Here is a 15,972-nt window from a genome sequence, read left to right as displayed (position 1 = left end):
CTAAAAGGTCTTGTTAGAGTTATAAATATAATTGCAAATTTCAGAATATTCAAAACCAAAAAAAAAAATATAATGAAAGGAATTTTAAAATGATAACATGTTAAGTAGTATTATCATTGTGAAGGTTAGCGCTTTCGACAAAATCATTTATAAATTAGGCCATTTTGTAAGTTAGTTCTTTTCTCGACAAGCCATTATAACTTAGGTAATTTTGTATGTTAGCTGGAGAATAAAAATCATAAGTATATACTTGTGAATACATATTCTACTTAACGACCGTAGTCGGCAGGAGGAGTTAATAGGAGTGCATGAAAAAGATACAAACAACAATCTAAAAAGGGTTAAAGTCTTGAAAGTCATTAATATAATCATTTTCTTGTAAACACATATGGAAAACACACTTCACCGCTATTTACCAGAATTTACCTATTTTGGCAAGAATTGTACCTCTCTGATGTTTTATATTCACCTAAAAAATCTAATTAATCACTCTTAGAAATGATCTTCATAGTTTTTTAGTAGCGCGATCTAAAATCACAGAAGCGTATCAAAATAGTAATATTTTATAGTACTTTCTAACCCACTGTAGTAAAAGAAAAGAAGTATCAAGTTCTCGTAGTTTGCAATATGGTCTTCGAATATTTTGAACGTTGGACCAACGGATTTAATTATATGCTATTTCCATTTAATCACAAATATGATACTACTATCTATTTTATACTTAAAGTCCGGAGTAAATTAATAGCATATGTAATAGATGCATCTACAACTGTTCGTCAACAAAAGCATATAATACTAATAAGTATGTATTTGAATTAAGTATCCTCCATTTCTGTGAATCAAAGGACCTGAGAAGAAGAAAATAAAGTCAAACGATTGATACGGGATCCAATAATCACATCTGGACTATATAGTATCAATACTTTCCACACAAATAAAGCTAGTAAAATTTAATATAAAAATGGTAATTTGTAAAATAATACAAAGTCATAATTTCACGTTTATCGAAGAAGAGATGACGTGTGTTCCTTCAAACCTGAGTTTCGTTTGTCTATAAATAACACCTCTCTTCTCCTTCATCTTCCTCACTTCCATCATGTCTTAGCTTCACTCTCTATAGAACCAAAAATAAAATAAAATAAAGCTTCATTCTCTATAGCTCCAAAAAAAGAAGTAGAGAAGAATCTGTAAAGCTCAGGAGGGATAGCGCCATGATGATCATTATTCACATATATAGATTATATTTGGCGCTATCCATCCTGAGTTTCATTGGCTCTTCTTACTACAATGCAAAAAGGCAAAGCCGTAACGCCTGAAACCACTTCGGAAATCAAATCTTTGTAGTGTTTTATTTTAGTTCTTTTCATATCGCCTTCATTAAAGTATCCTATTTCCTATCTCTTTTTTTTTTTGTTTTTGTTTTTTTTTTTCTAACTAAGAAAAGATAGTATTAGTCTCAAACACATCATGAAGAGAAAAGAAAGGATCTCATCTTTAGTCTTTTTTTCTCCGGTGAAGTGAGTCCACCGTCGGGTAGGTTTCATCTGTATCTTAATTATTGGAATGATTAGTGTTGTTATTATACCGTTTTGGTAAAAAAAAAAATAGTTAATTAATGTCGGTCCAAACTTTATAAACCAATTATTCTGAAAAAGGTGAAACGCCACTATTTTTACATTTATAAAGTAGGTCACATCCAACGGAGATGCTACTATAACCAAAGTTGCAATATCAAAATTTCATTTTCTTTAAGATTTGTTTTAGGATTTACTTACTTATATGCCTGTGGTTGGGGTCAGGGTAAGTGGGGAACAGATATGCTCTGCATGAACCACGTGGACCAACATGCATATACACAGTTACCATTTATTTTTTCTGATAGGTTGTTCATTTTAAAATTTTCCAGTACATATATCTTCTTCCACGTTTTCACTCCCCTCTTCACACATATACGTACATAAATACTGTATTAATCTGTTTATTGCATGAAAATACTGTAATATTCAAGAATACAAATCGAATTCACAAGTAATTTACGAACATTTTAGTTTCTCATTTGATATATATATGTTTGTTTCTCTACTAATTAGAGTTTTGCTTTACAAACGAATAAGAATATATTTATTAAAAAGAAAAACGATCTGTGTAAATGTTTCAACCTATAACATTGTTTTGGCCTTTTGGGTTTTGAAGAAAATAGCCATTCACAATGGATTTTAGTGACAGACTTTTTTTTTTCTGTCTATGCCACTAATACTAGTCAACTAGACATGTCTATTTAGAAAATTGGGACTGATCTACACAACCAATTAATCTCACAAAGTGCATTGCTGATATGATAGACAAAAAGAAAAGGAGGTATATACGACGATATATCGGAACGACTGTTTACTTTAGGAGTTGGTTCTCAACACTATAATCAATAAGAGACTATTAATCTGGCATAAGTAGAGATGAAAAAATGTTTTTAATTGACATTTATATAATATAATATGGTAATGTAGCACGCTAAATATAAACTTTTGATTGAATTGAAAATAACTCAAACGTAACTTCAATGTTTTTATCGCACTATAGGACTTAATTAGAGTTTAGTGTTTACGCTACTATCCAGATTCAAAAATATACTATATGTTTTAATATTATACGTTGTTTGGATATTGTACAATAGAAAAAAAAAAATGTTTTATTTATATCGGTTTACTCTCGAATTTTACTTGATTCAATCTTATTAATCTTAGATTCTTATTATAGAGTTGAATAAATAGAAACTAAGATCGATTAGCAGACGGTGTTGTAAGGATTCGGCCCGACCAATCACTCGCACCCCAAAAAATTCTATAGATCTCTATGTGTTTTTGTGAATTCGTATCAGAGAACTGATTTATGTTTTAAAGTGGTCCTTTGCTTTGTTTACGATACACATCCGACCCCGTGAAGCGATGAATAAGGTTGTTAGTTGAGCCGTTTCTTTAAACATCGTTCCTCCAAAAATATGTAATAAAAATATAGTTAGAAAAGTTTGAAACAGCAAACTTCAAGGTCTTACGGTTTGATTTTACTTGCATATAAATTAACAGTTTTTTTTTTTAACTATTTAAACCAAATTGTAGTGGTCCACGAAGTGAAAAGAGTCATTCAATAACCGAGAAAAAGATGGATTGCATCCTTAAATTAGTGTTAGCTCACTAGTCTCTTAATGTGGTTTAATTTGATTTTAGTAAACAATATGTAAAGTTTTGCCGGAGACTATATACCAAATGCGACCATAAATCCCGTAACTAATGTCTCTATTGTAGTTAAGTGAATTATGCAGATTAAACTTCAGTGTTGACTTAAGGTTTTAGAAACCAAAATGCACATTAAAAGTTAACCGGATATATTTAATTTTCTCATTGCACTTTTGTTTAGGAATTTTGTATTTCCGACGTTATTTTGTAAAACATCATCATTTTAGGATAAATGGAGAAAACCCTACGCCGTAGTTGAAGCGAAGCAGCATCCACGGAGAGGAGCTTGGAGAGGAGCTTGGAGAAGAGGATAATGAAGGATTCCACCAGAATGGAGGATTCTTCTCCTCCAGTGGGGAGCTTGAAGATGATGACAACCTCTCAATGGAGGAGCAGCATTCGAGAATGGAGGAGAAGCAGCATACGAGAATGGAGGAAGAGCAGTCGAGAACCAGAATGGAGGATTCTCCTCCTCCAGTGGGGAGTAGGGGTTAAGAAAGACTGGACTGGTTTGAATTTGGAGACTCTACATCACATAGAGTGTCTGCTACTCTCTTACCGTTAAAGATGAGTTTTCAGATATAAAAAAACTTTTCATCTTTACTTTTTTCACGCTTGATTGCTTCTCCTTCGATTGCTCTTCCATAGAAGCTTCTTACAAAACAATAGGAATTGACCAGCCAAATCGCTTTCTCAGGGCACCACATTGCCACTCATATCATTATTACCATCAGCAAAGCCATTCACATAAGTAATTTATTTTACTTATGTTTTGCTCATATTTTCCTTATGTTTTGCTAATTTAAATCTGTTTCTTATCTTATTTTTATATTCAAAATTACAGTAGTTATAACATATTGATAGCAATGTAGTATGCCTAAACATATATTTCAAGAAAGAGATTTAAACCAATAATTCACAATTTTAAACTATCTTATTTGCCTTATCTATCAAGATGATGTATAATACATAATATATATACAAGAATAATGGTAATATCTTCTTTTCTATTTGCCGTAACAAAAAAAAAAAAAAATTAATTTCAAAACAAATTAAAATAAAAAAATTTATGCTATTAATTCTTAAAACTTTGCTAACACACCTCAAAAGTTTAATGAAAAAGTTCTAAAATCACTTTCAGTTTAAAAACTCATAATTTTTAATTAATAATTATGTGTGTTCACTTTCTCCATATACTATTCAAAATTTAGATATATTTACAATATTATATTTTAAATTTATCCGTTACTAATTAATTATTTTTCCATACAAAAACAACAGTTATTCGTCATAAAACTACAATCTCTTTCTCTCCACCCTTTTCAGTTTTATAAAGTTTAAACAATAAATCACACAACAGTTTTTATCTAAACAAAAACTTTTTAAACCTGAACTTTCGACCACAATTATCTATTTCTCTATAATAACAATTAGTACCAAGGATGACTCTATATCAATATTTACTGTTAAATATATAAGTATATTTTAGGTATTTTATAAAACAATAATAACATTCTTATGATTGGCAATCAGATAAGTCTAGTAGCATCTTCGGTGTGAGTAATGCTATTACACAGTCTCTTTTTGGAACACAGGCAGATGCTAAAACAAGTTTTAACTAATAACAATAATCGTAGGAGAAATGGATCCTGGTAAATAATACATATATTATCTTACAAACTTACATTATTGATAAAGTTGAATTAAAGACCGTAGTCGGATTGGTCCATTTAGCATTATTTTTTTGATCACCAATCATTACGAATGTTATGTTACTGTAATATATAGTTTGATATTTGCCGTATGGTTACTGGTGTTACTGTATGTTTAGCGTGCATAATCAGGTATACGAAAAACAAATGAAGTCAAAAGATAGATAGAGAGAGGATGTATAGGTGTCTTCTTCTGTTAATGTATTTTGCTTGCTGGGACCGCAAGTCATGTGAGGGCTTTTGCTTTGCTGATGCTGCACGGCGGTCGCAACACTTACTCAGTCTCAATTTAATTCTTTTAACTAACGCTCCAATTTACGATGTAAAAGCCTGACTTCTCAAAATACAATGCTTCTCTATCATTCTTTAGACGGACCTATTCAATTCCAACTCTGCTCAATCGTAAAACACGTTCTTCATCTTTAAATATTTTTTTTTTCTTTTTTCTTTATTAGTACTATAGTATAGTATCAGATATTCAAGGGTATTATTTGTGAGATTCCCTGATAAAATAACTATGAAAATGCATGGGTGTTGTTTCACTCTTACATCACACCTCACACAAACTAGGAAAAGGAAAAAACAAACAAGCTATTTAAAAGCCCACTAAAAAGCCCATGAAAGGTCCAAGTACAAGGTACAGTTTAGTTAACACATACCCGACCGTTTAATCAGTTAGTAAAGAAGAAGATAGACTAAAAAGAGAGTGAAACAAACATGTGGTTTGTGTTCTCGCTCTCTTCCTCCTCCGCCGAGATTTTTCTCCGTCTCTCGTTCTCTCCGCAATGGCGGCGGTCGCAGCCTCCTCCTTCTGTTTCTCTCCTCTTCGTTCTCCCTCAATTTCAAAGCTTCACACTTTAGCTAAGAACCCTAACCCATCGATTCGAAGATCAATCGTTTGTAAATCTTCGCCTCCCGATGAATCTCCCGCCGTCACCGCTTCTTCTCGTCGACCGGAGAAAAAACAGAATCTAGTAGATTCTCCTAAACCGGATCCTGATCACAAACCGGATCCTGGGTTCGTCCTTAAAACCCAATGCTTCTTTATATTGTGATTTTTATGTTCTGGTTCCTAAAATTTTCTTATGTATTGGGGTTTTAGGATTGGTAAAATTGGAATGGAGATTATGTCAATTGCATTACCTGCTGCATTAGCTTTAGCTGCTGATCCTATTACATCTCTTGTCGACACTGCCTTCGTTGGCCATATTGGTAACATGTCTCTTTGTTTTGGTTTTAATTTTTCACATTTTCGAAAATAAAAATTACATTTTTAACATTACTATTACATCCATATGTAATGTTACAGGTTCTGCAGAACTAGCTGCTGTAGGAGTCTCAGTTTCTGTATTCAATTTGGTGTCGAAGCTCTTCAATGTTCCATTGTTAAATGTCACTACATCGTTTGTTGCGGAGGAGCAAGCCATTGCTGATAAAGAGGATGATGATTCTACGGAAACAGGTAGTTTACATATTCTTTCTTTCAAAGCTTTAATGTAAAATGGGTTACTGACTTGTTCCAAAGATTGGTTCTTACTTTGAATCTGTTGTTTAATTTTTGTTGGTGGTAAGGTAAGAAAGTGCTGCCTTCTGTTTCAACATCTTTACTCCTTGCTGCTGGAGTTGGTGTTGCAGAGGCGATTGCGCTCTCTCTTGGCTCTGATTTCTTGATGGACGTCATGGCTATACCTTTTGTAATTTCTTAAGCTTATCTCGGATTATAGAAACACATATTTTATTTTGATAGAAGCGATGTTTATATTTGATGTTTCGTATAAGTAATTTCTCTCTTGATTTGTAATTTTTCAGGATTCACCAATGCGGGTACCAGCCGAGCAGTTCCTCAGACTTAGAGCGTATGGTGCACCGCCAATTGTAGTTGCCTTGGCTGCGCAAGGAGCTTTTCGAGGTTTCAAGGACACTACGACGCCTCTATATGCCGTTGGCAAGTATTGCACCCTCATCTCTTTTTCTTTTTGTATTTATGCATGAGTGGATCTGCTGAAATAGAAGTAACGCCAACATTTTGCCGAAAAAAACTCATCTTCTAGTTTTTGTAATCTGAATGTATTCATAGAACCGGATACGCATTAGCAGTTCCACATACGTGTTTCTGATATGGTAAAACTTTGGATCAACAGTTGCGGGAAATGTGCTTAATGCGATATTGGATCCAATTCTGATATTTGTCCTTGGTTTTGGTATCTCTGGTGCTGCGGCTGCTACTGTGATTTCTGAGTACGTCCAAAAATGTGGTAATCTTTTGATACTAATAGACTTGTTTTCTAATAAGCATATTTATCTTAATGTGTGTGGCTTCTTATGTTTTTCTCACTTGTTAATGTTTCTTCAGATACTTGCTTGCGTTTATTCTTCTGTGGAAGTTAAATGAGAATGTGGTTTTGCTTTCTCCTCAAATCAAAGTGGGAAGAGCGAACCAATACCTCAAATCAGGTATTCACTTCAAACTTTTCGAGCTTCTTTAAACGATTCAAACTAAAAAACGCAAAATGGATACTATATGAAATGTATTGATTCATGCTTAGGTGGGCTTCTGATTGGTAGAACGGTGGCACTGCTTGTACCGTTCACATTGGCTACTTCGTTAGCAGCTCAGAATGGACCTACTCAAATGGCTGGCCATCAAATCGTTTTGGAAATCTGGTTGGCTGTCTCTTTACTCACCGATGCTTTAGCCATTGCTGCACAGGTCTATTATCTTTTCGCACCTCAACTTCAATGTAGATCCTTTTGAGCAAATTGTTACTAATATAAGAATGACATCCATATGATGCAAGATTAAGTTTTTGAGTTTTTGTCACATATATTTTCTACCGCTATTTTCAGAGTCTTCTTGCGACCACTTTCTCTCAAGGAGAATACAAACAAGCCCGGGAAGTTTTATTCGGAGTCCTTCAAGTACGATTCAGTAGCATCTTTTGTTTATATTCTACTGCATAAATTCCGCTTTATATTTATAACTGCTATCTTTTAAACAGGTAGGTTTAGCAACTGGAACTGGTTTGGCTGCTGTATTGTTCATCACCTTCGAACCATTTTCAAGTTTATTTACAACGGATTCAGAAGTTCTAAAGATTGCTTTGTCAGGGACCTTGGTAAGATCTTATCTTAAAATCTCTAAAGAGTTTGAAAGGTAGTCTCAGAAAAATATCTAACAAATGTTGTATGATGCAGTTTGTGGCTGGATCTCAACCAGTGAATGCTCTAGCGTTTGTTTTGGATGGACTCTATTATGGTGTCTCTGACTTTGGATTTGCTGCTTACTCTATGGTCTCTCTTTCTTCTTCATCAGTTCGGTCACTTCGGTGGTTCAATTCTTCCTTTCTTTACCTGACATAACTTGATAAATTCTCGTTTTGAAACAGGTGATTGTTGGATTCATATCTTCATTGTTCATGCTTGTGGCTGCACCAACGTTTGGCCTTGCCGGGATCTGGGGGGGTTTGTTCCTCTTCATGGCGTTGCGGCTGGTCGCTGGAACCTGGAGGTAACAATTTAAAAGACCATTCTAGTTTCAACTACCTCAAAACAACTTTCCTCTAAGGATGTTATGCATGTTTCAGATTAGGGACAAGAACCGGTCCATGGAAAATGTTGTGGTCTACCCCTGAGAAGCCAGAATGAAACGGATCGATCATGATCCTGTTCTGCGTCAACATTTTTGTGGTATGATGCGAGACTCAATAATGGAAATGGAATGAACTATCAATACATAATCTTACAGTATATCAATACAGCATTAAAACCCTAGCTAGAATCTAAAAAACTCCAAATACGAATCAGATCCACCTCCCTGGTAATAACTAGAGCCTCCAGGTTCATTGTACAACAATCCGCTATCCAATTCGAATCGATCAAAGCTGTAACCTTCCTCTGCTTTTACTGCTGGGTTCTTGTAAACCATTGATTCCACCATCTTGGTATCAGTAAGATCAAGGTTCTCAATCTTGTCTTGGCCAAGCTCGATACTGTTGTTGTAGAGTAAATAATCCTTCCCATCTTTTGTTTCAATCACTCCATCACGGGGTTCAGATACGTTGTCAGGTTCAAACCAATAGCTTCCGGAACTTCCCGTCTCATTGTTCTTCTTAATTTCTCCACCCGGCTCATTTTCTAGAAGACCTTCCGGGAAATTTAGCCTGGCGTAGCGTCCGTACATGACACTAGCAGCTCTGTCGTAAGCCAAGGCTGCTTCAGCAGCAGTAGCGAACGTTCCAAGCCAAAGCCGTTTGCTACGGGTCGAGTTAGCACCACGGTGGTTAACTGGTTCACGTATCTCAGCAACCCATTTACCCCAAACCCTTTGTCGAACACCTCTAAACCGACAAACAGGATTCTCTAGTCCTCCTTTACCTCTCATACAACCTTTCTTCGAACCTTTCGCTTGAACCCTGCGTACCCTCTCCAACCCTTCCCCGTCCTCTTCCTTCCCCCATCTCTGTAACGTCGCTTCCACTGGCTCAACTGCTCTTCTTCGTCTCCTCGAGGATCCTACAGAAGCAGAGGATCTCTGTTTTGATCCGCTTTCTTCTTTTTCCATCGTAGCCACACAAAAACAAAAGAAACTAGAAAGTTGGGTCTAAATAGATTGGCCTAGTATTCACCATTTAGCATTAAGAGACGTCAGAAATTTAAGGAAGGTGGGAACACTTATCTAGATACCCTCTGAGAACACGCGTGGTGCAGACGACAACTAAAATGTACGGCTACGGGACACGTGGCGAGTCCCTAGTTTAGGTAATTCTGGTATGCGACGTCATCAAATACCCTTTGGGTCTTTGTTTTTTGTGTGTATAGATTTCTTTGCGACTAAGACTTTGAATATTAATTTTCCTAATTAATAAAAGTCTGAAAAACTATGAATACTAGTAGTATAAAATCTTGGGTAACAATCCACCTTTAAATTGAAATATTCCTTTTTAAGGGTTTTGGCTTAAGCTGCAAGCTATCAATTTGACATCTTCTACTTATTTATTTCTGACAATCGTGTTCCTTTTTTCTGTGTTTCACACTAAATGTTCTGAAAAAGTACTACATGGTTAATTTGGTGACTCCATTATTATGGTTTTAAAATATATATATATATATATTATTAAACTAGATCTTAAGACAAATCTGTTAAATAAAAAATACTCCACAAGCTAATAATTTTATTAATAGTTTATGGTTACTGAAGAATTCGTTTAGCTCAAAAATGCGCGCCCAAGTCCCAACTAAAGGAAACAAATTGCAAGTCATTGGCATAGACAAATCCTTGTTTACGGAGATTCTGGTTTTCGAGGTCAATGCAACTTTCGATTTTATCTTGGTTTTTGTAAGTACTAGATTTCTCGGCAAATAAGACTTTGAATTTTTGTAATCCACTAATTGTCTATTGATGGAAGACGTCAAATTGGTGGATTATACCGTAAGCCACAACTCTAGAAAAAGGAAGACTTTTGTTAAGGTGGATTGTTATCCAATAGTATAAATTTTAGGTACGAAACAATTCAGTTTTAACAGAAAGCTTCTTTAAAAGGTTTTGGCTTAAGTTTGTAACTTGTAAGCCACCAATTTGATATTTACCACTTCCAATTTTTTTTCCTAATAGCTATCTTTAACTTTTCCCAGTCTCAATATTATATTTGGCATCCAAATTTTAAAATATCGTTTGCGATCAATGAAGTAAAAGGGTTTTTAGTGTCAAAATAATATTGTTCAAGGGAGCTAAAAGTGTCGGTTTATTGATTGGTAATAAATAAGATATCAGCAAATGTTTTCTCTTCTTTGGCACGGCTAGATCAAAGACATGTTAAAAGCTAAAGAAGAAGTTACATAATCTTTCTTTGCCCATCCATAATGAGGTCGTTTTGACATTGACATTGTATGAGAAGTAAAATGAGCTTTTACTAGGCCGAACTCGAGAACAACGAATCCCAACACCCACAAAGCTGCTCATCGATTTGTTTTCTGCTCCGACCCCAAAAAACTGTGTGTTAGTCGATTCCAAGTCAAATGCGTGGTAGTCAACAATGTGGACATTGCTCTGCTGCTCATCAGGTCTCACCTTTAATTTTGTATCATCAGTCAACAAAACAGCTTAATGAAACCTTCTTTAATATCATTTCTCTGGTGATGAGAGTATTTGAAAGGCGTGAAAATCTGGATGGATCTTGCATACCACACATGTATCCAAATCTGACTCTTTCGATTATATTACATGCAAAGCGTAGTCATAACAAATCATAAAGATGGCTACAAGATCCAATAAACAGATGGAAACAAGAACAAACCATTGAATCTTGCGTTTGAACATGAAAAATCAGATCCATGTTCTTCAAATACAAAGACTTGTAAAGATTAACACAATGTAGTAAAAATTCTTCAAATCAAAATCATTCAATGGATATATAATATATTTCATCTAATAGGTATTGCCCATGAACAAAGTACCAAAAAAAATATTGTATTCAGATTAAAAATCCTAAGTATATGGGATTCAACAAACGAATCATATAGAAAAATTACAAAACAAGATCACCGAGGCGGGGGGAGTGGTAGATCGGAGTCGCATTTAAACGCGAGCAGCAACAATAGCAGGCGCGGCGTTAGAGGCAGCACCACCGAGGAAAGATAAGAATCCGGTAGCAGCAGGCTCTTGCTCATCAAGGAACAAATCTTCAGGAGCTCTAAAAGCACCATGAGCACAAATCAACGCAACACCAACCATCATAGCCGAAACAAGAACAGATCCAACATCGGTTAGAAACACCACAAAGATACTAAACAAAATCAAACACCCCAACGTCTCACGATCCGTAAACGTACGTCCGAAGACGACGAGAGGCTGATCCGTGGGACGGAACATGTAGAGGAAAAGCCAAGAAGCGAGGAGACAGAGGAGGAAAACGAGGGAGAAAGGATGAGTCACGAGAGAGAACCCGACGATGGCTGTAGCGACGGTGAGGTAATTCACCTTGAAGTAAGAGTAATTCTTACGGATCCGAACAGCTGCGTCGGAGATCGACTCAGGTTTTGATAATGCGGAACGATCTGCTAGCTCAGCCCAAGGACGACGCTTAGAGAATCCGTTTTTGACGGTATCGGTGATTTGGTTGACGAAGTTGCGAAACGCTGGGGTTGTTGTGAGTGGTGGTTGGGATTCGAGGGAGGAAGGAGCGGCGGAGGGAACGGTTTGGGGGTTTGAGATTGGGAGAATTGGTGGTGCTGTGGACGCCATTGCGAGATTGATTGATTCAAGAGTTTGGTAGATCTCTGAGAGAGAGAGAAGAAGAATTAGGGTTGAAGATTTGGGGATTATTAATAAAATTAAAAGAGGGAAGGAAGCAAAGAGAATTTAGTTTATTTATATAGGATTGAGAAAATTGTTGACCTTCCTCTCTCTTTCGTTGCTTCGGGTCACCGACAATAAACGTGACTATTTTTTTTTCTTTTTTTTTTTTTCTTTAGTATTTTGACTATTTTCCTTTCTTTTTTTGTTTGGTTTTCCAATTTAATTTAATTTTTATTTAGGTTAATTCTCGTGTTTACCGACAATCAAAATAAAATCTCGTGTTAAAATTACTTTATTGAAAATTTTATTTTATTTTGGCTGTAAAATCTCGTGTTAGTACTTGAAAGAGTTATATATAGCTACATAATAAAATCTATATACGAGATAAAATTTAATTTAATTTTGTTGATTTTATGAGATGTAAGTCATTTAAATCATTCATCTTAAACAAAGGTTCTGTGACTTGAGGAGGTGTCTAGCTCTATTTGAGAGTATCATTAATTCATAACCCTCAAAATCCATGGTCTTGGGCCTCTTGGCAATTTGTGAAATTCTTGTGTCATGTGAATATGTTCAGAGTTGCAAGTGTCAATTGCTACATATGCATGTGGCTCATACTGCAGCTATACACATTTCCAACTATTCAATGTTTCGTAAACGCACCAAAGTCATATTGTTAGAATAAGACTCCAAGCTAGTTTGATCAAAGACTCTACACTTTGAGAGACAGATTTGGTTACTTCTTAACTAATTGTTCTATGTCCCTTATATAATAAGCTCTCAGGAAGAGACCTTTGTAATAATAGAACGCAAATGGCTGAAAATTTCCACACCTCATCTTCTATATCAAGGCTAATATATATGGTCGTACGTCCTGGGTTTAGATAGCTGAAATTAGCATAATGATAAATAAACACTTGATTCACTTTTTTCCTTACACTAAAAACACTTGATTCATTCTATCACCTCAGTTCAAAGCTATCTTTTTCTTCTTCTTCTTGTTCTTGCTCTCTTTGTTCAACAACACAGAGATCTTAGCAAATCCAAAACTCTTTCTCTTTCGAGTAGCCGACCATTTCCCATTCTCTTTCCCATCACTCCTCTTGCTTACAATTTTATCACTACTGCTGTTCTTTGCCAGCATCTGGCCCAACGACATTTTCTTTCTCTCGCTAGCAACATTCATATCTGAATCCTCTGCAAGAAGTAGCTTCTTGCTGAGTATTTGCCCGATTGACATTGTTGGCTTCAAGACAGGCACTGACGAAGATGATGATGACCCTTCAAAAGCATCGTATGCCAGATTCAGACCGTTTACATCCATCAGACGCGTTGTCTCCCTTTTGCTCTTGAACTTGGAAGTGTTGTTCACCGAAGAAGATAATCTTCTCCTCTGTCCATTCTCTGATGACCGCCAGTTTCGCAGCGCCTCTTCTGCTTCGATCTTTGAAGCATTTGCAGCGTCAACTCTCTCCACAGCTTCCTCCAATGCCCTCTTGCTGGTTTCAATTTCTTGAGCCGCTTCGTCTACTTTCTTAAGAACATCCGTCTTTGAAACATTCGCTTCTTCAACTCTCGACATTGCATCTTCCACTCGCTTCCTCGCCTCTTCCTCTGCATCTCTAACACTACGAGCTAGCACAGCATACTCTTCAGCAGAGATAGTCACAGCCTTGGCTTTGTCAGCGTTTTTACTTCCAGTAACAGCCTCAATCTCTGCTATTGCAACCGCCTCAGCAGCTCTGGCCGCTTCCTTCATTTTTCTTGCAGCCACTAACCTTATCTTAGCTGTTCTAATCTTGTCTCTTGTGCATTCAATCTCAGTCATTGCTTTCACAACTTCAGACTGTGCATTCTCTCCTATTTTCTTAACCTCTTGAGCTTCACCGCTCAGTCTTTGAACCTCATTCAACATTCCCAACGCATTATTCTCAAGATCTTTCTCGCTCGTTTCACCATCCTTCGCAAATCTTACTCTCACTTCCTCTTCCTCTAAAGAAATCACCTTGAGAGACTTCTGCATAAGTCTTTCGCGTGTCTTCTCAAGTGCAGCCCTCTCCTCATTCAGTTTCTTCTTCAACTGCTCCACAGATTCGCGTATACTTGCAATCTTGCACAAATTCATCTTTGCCTGATTTAAATCCTTCAGTACCAGACCCGCTGGTTTGCTCTGACCGTGAACTTGTTCTCTCAATGTATCTTCCTCATAAGCTTTATTCCTCTGCTGCAGCTTTGAAACTGTGGCTTTAGTCGCCTCAAGCTCCTTCAACACCTCAAGCGTCTCGCTTTCTTTCAAAATCAGATCGTTCTGTAGCTCAGCAGCTTGTGCTTTGAGTTCAATGATATCAACTTCTTCCACATTTTCCTGCCACCAATATAAGAAAGACAGAGACTTTACCTTACATATCCTAATTGTAACCAACTTTGACACTTCGAACTATGATACAGAACACCAATGTGATGACTTTAAGCAGCTACTACCCTTAAAATCAGGTTTGCAAAATTGTAGGTAATGAACAAATTTCTTATAATCTCTTCATCATTATTGCTAAACATGAAAGGGAAATCAAGTATCATCATCATCATCATCATAATGTCGGTTTAAAGACATGAACCAAACATCATTATACATCAATTCCCAAATCTGATGATAACATTTTGTCGATTCAAACAACAGCAATGTCAAGCACGCTTAATCAACTAACAACAGTAAAAAAAACCCTAAAAATCACATTTTTATCAGACGTAATATAATGAAAAGACTTCTGAACAAGTGAGAGAAACCTGAGAAGCTTCTGGGACTTTGTTAGGTTTCCAGAAACCGAAACCGCCGAATCGAGTGGCTGCTTCTCTCACAGACTCGAAAGGCGCTGAAGTGTCGATCTCGGCTCGGCCATTGGAGAGATCCGAGTCATGGTTCAAGCTCACCGGCTCTATCACAGTGTCGGGTTCTAGGGATTCGGCCATAGAAAAAAAGCTAAAGACGAAAGAGAAGCAGAAGAAGAGAGAGTGAAGTGGAAGAGAGAGAAATGAGAGGATGGGAACCAAAAAGTCTTTTGTGTGTTGTGTTTGTAAATTGAAACTGGTTCGATAAAGACGTGTCGGAACACACGCCACGGTCGTTTTGTTTCGTCTCGTCTCGTGTACAGTGTTGTAAAGTCACCTATCCGTTTCTGTTTTTTAAGCAATAAAAATTGTTTATTTCTCCGTTTAAAAATTTGAAATAAGCAAAAAATTTGGCGTTGTTCCTAATCGAGACACTCTCTTCTAAACTGCTAATTAAAACAATCTGAACATTTTGATTGTGATCAGATCGGTTAGAAAAGTGATCTACTAACAATTTTCATAAGATTATGTGTCTGATTAATTTAAACAATAACGAAACAAATTGTCGTTTAATTTCCGGTTTATTGGGAACCGAGTCATTGGTCTCAATTCATTTCCGGTTAGCCCCCTTGGACCTTTTCTCTCATAAACTATGTGTGCATTTCCGTATTAATTTAGTTAGCTATGATTGATTTTAAGTTAGCATGTTTAGCAGAGAGTATGTATACTTAATTATATCAGTTTTGTGATTAAGCAAATTCATTATGTGGTCTTAGTGATCGTTAAGTAAAATGAGACAGGATTTCATGTACTTTGAACCCATTACAACAAATATGCACATTGTTAACCAGAGAAAAACGCTATCATAGGTCTTTGATAGCGTTTTCATGAGCGCTGTTTTAGGGCACTG

At 36.2% G+C, this 15,972-nt stretch overlaps 4 protein-coding genes across 7 annotated transcripts; 1 reads left to right on the top strand and 3 right to left on the bottom strand.

Moving 5' to 3' along the window:
* The first annotated feature begins 5,556 nt into the window (after positions 1 to 5,556).
* Positions 5,557 to 8,713, top strand: LOC104785626 (protein DETOXIFICATION 44, chloroplastic). Of its 4 annotated transcripts, none has more exons than XM_010510883.3 (13): positions 5,557 to 5,960; positions 6,045 to 6,154; positions 6,252 to 6,404; positions 6,515 to 6,636; positions 6,752 to 6,887; positions 7,084 to 7,180; positions 7,296 to 7,396; positions 7,489 to 7,652; positions 7,790 to 7,861; positions 7,942 to 8,058; positions 8,138 to 8,233; positions 8,329 to 8,450; positions 8,527 to 8,713. In XM_010510883.3, exons 1-13 carry the CDS (start codon positions 5,728 to 5,730, stop codon positions 8,585 to 8,587), a joined length of 1,584 nt encoding a protein of 527 aa, XP_010509185.1. In that variant the 5' UTR covers positions 5,557 to 5,727; the 3' UTR covers positions 8,588 to 8,713. The 4 variants fall into 4 exon arrangements, 3 of the variants coding, with proteins under 3 accessions (XP_010509185.1, XP_087369285.1, XP_087369286.1); XR_015598347.1 differs by having other exon boundaries at positions 5,604 to 5,960; positions 7,084 to 7,197; XM_087513159.1 differs by having other exon boundaries at positions 5,608 to 5,960; positions 6,752 to 6,891.
* On the bottom strand, positions 8,648 to 9,503 carry LOC104785627 (dehydration-responsive element-binding protein 2E-like). Its single transcript, XM_010510884.3, has one exon. The coding sequence runs from the start codon at positions 9,501 to 9,503 to the stop codon at positions 8,715 to 8,717; it is 789 nt and encodes a 262-aa protein (XP_010509186.1). The 3' UTR covers positions 8,648 to 8,714.
* Positions 9,504 to 11,322: 1,819 nt separating this feature from the next.
* Positions 11,323 to 12,389, bottom strand: LOC104785625 (PRA1 family protein B4). Its single transcript, XM_010510882.2, has one exon. It carries the CDS (start codon positions 12,180 to 12,182, stop codon positions 11,517 to 11,519), a length of 666 nt encoding a protein of 221 aa, XP_010509184.1. The 5' UTR covers positions 12,183 to 12,389; the 3' UTR covers positions 11,323 to 11,516.
* A 661-nt stretch (positions 12,390 to 13,050) lies between these two features.
* Positions 13,051 to 15,432, bottom strand: LOC104785624 (WEB family protein At2g38370-like). The gene is made up of 2 exons (XM_010510880.3): positions 15,021 to 15,432; positions 13,051 to 14,601 (listed from the first exon to the last, which is right to left on the bottom strand). Exons 1-2 carry the CDS (start codon positions 15,201 to 15,203, stop codon positions 13,204 to 13,206), a joined length of 1,581 nt encoding a protein of 526 aa, XP_010509182.1. The 5' UTR covers positions 15,204 to 15,432; the 3' UTR covers positions 13,051 to 13,203.
* Between the last annotated feature and the right edge of the window lie 540 nt (positions 15,433 to 15,972).

Source organism: Camelina sativa, chromosome 5 (assembly GCF_030686135.1).
Source record: "Camelina sativa cultivar CO46 ecotype springtype chromosome 5, ASM3068613v1".
Classification (NCBI taxonomy): Eukaryota; Viridiplantae; Streptophyta; class Magnoliopsida; order Brassicales; family Brassicaceae; genus Camelina; species Camelina sativa.
This window is presented reverse-complemented; position numbering and strand designations above follow the sequence as displayed.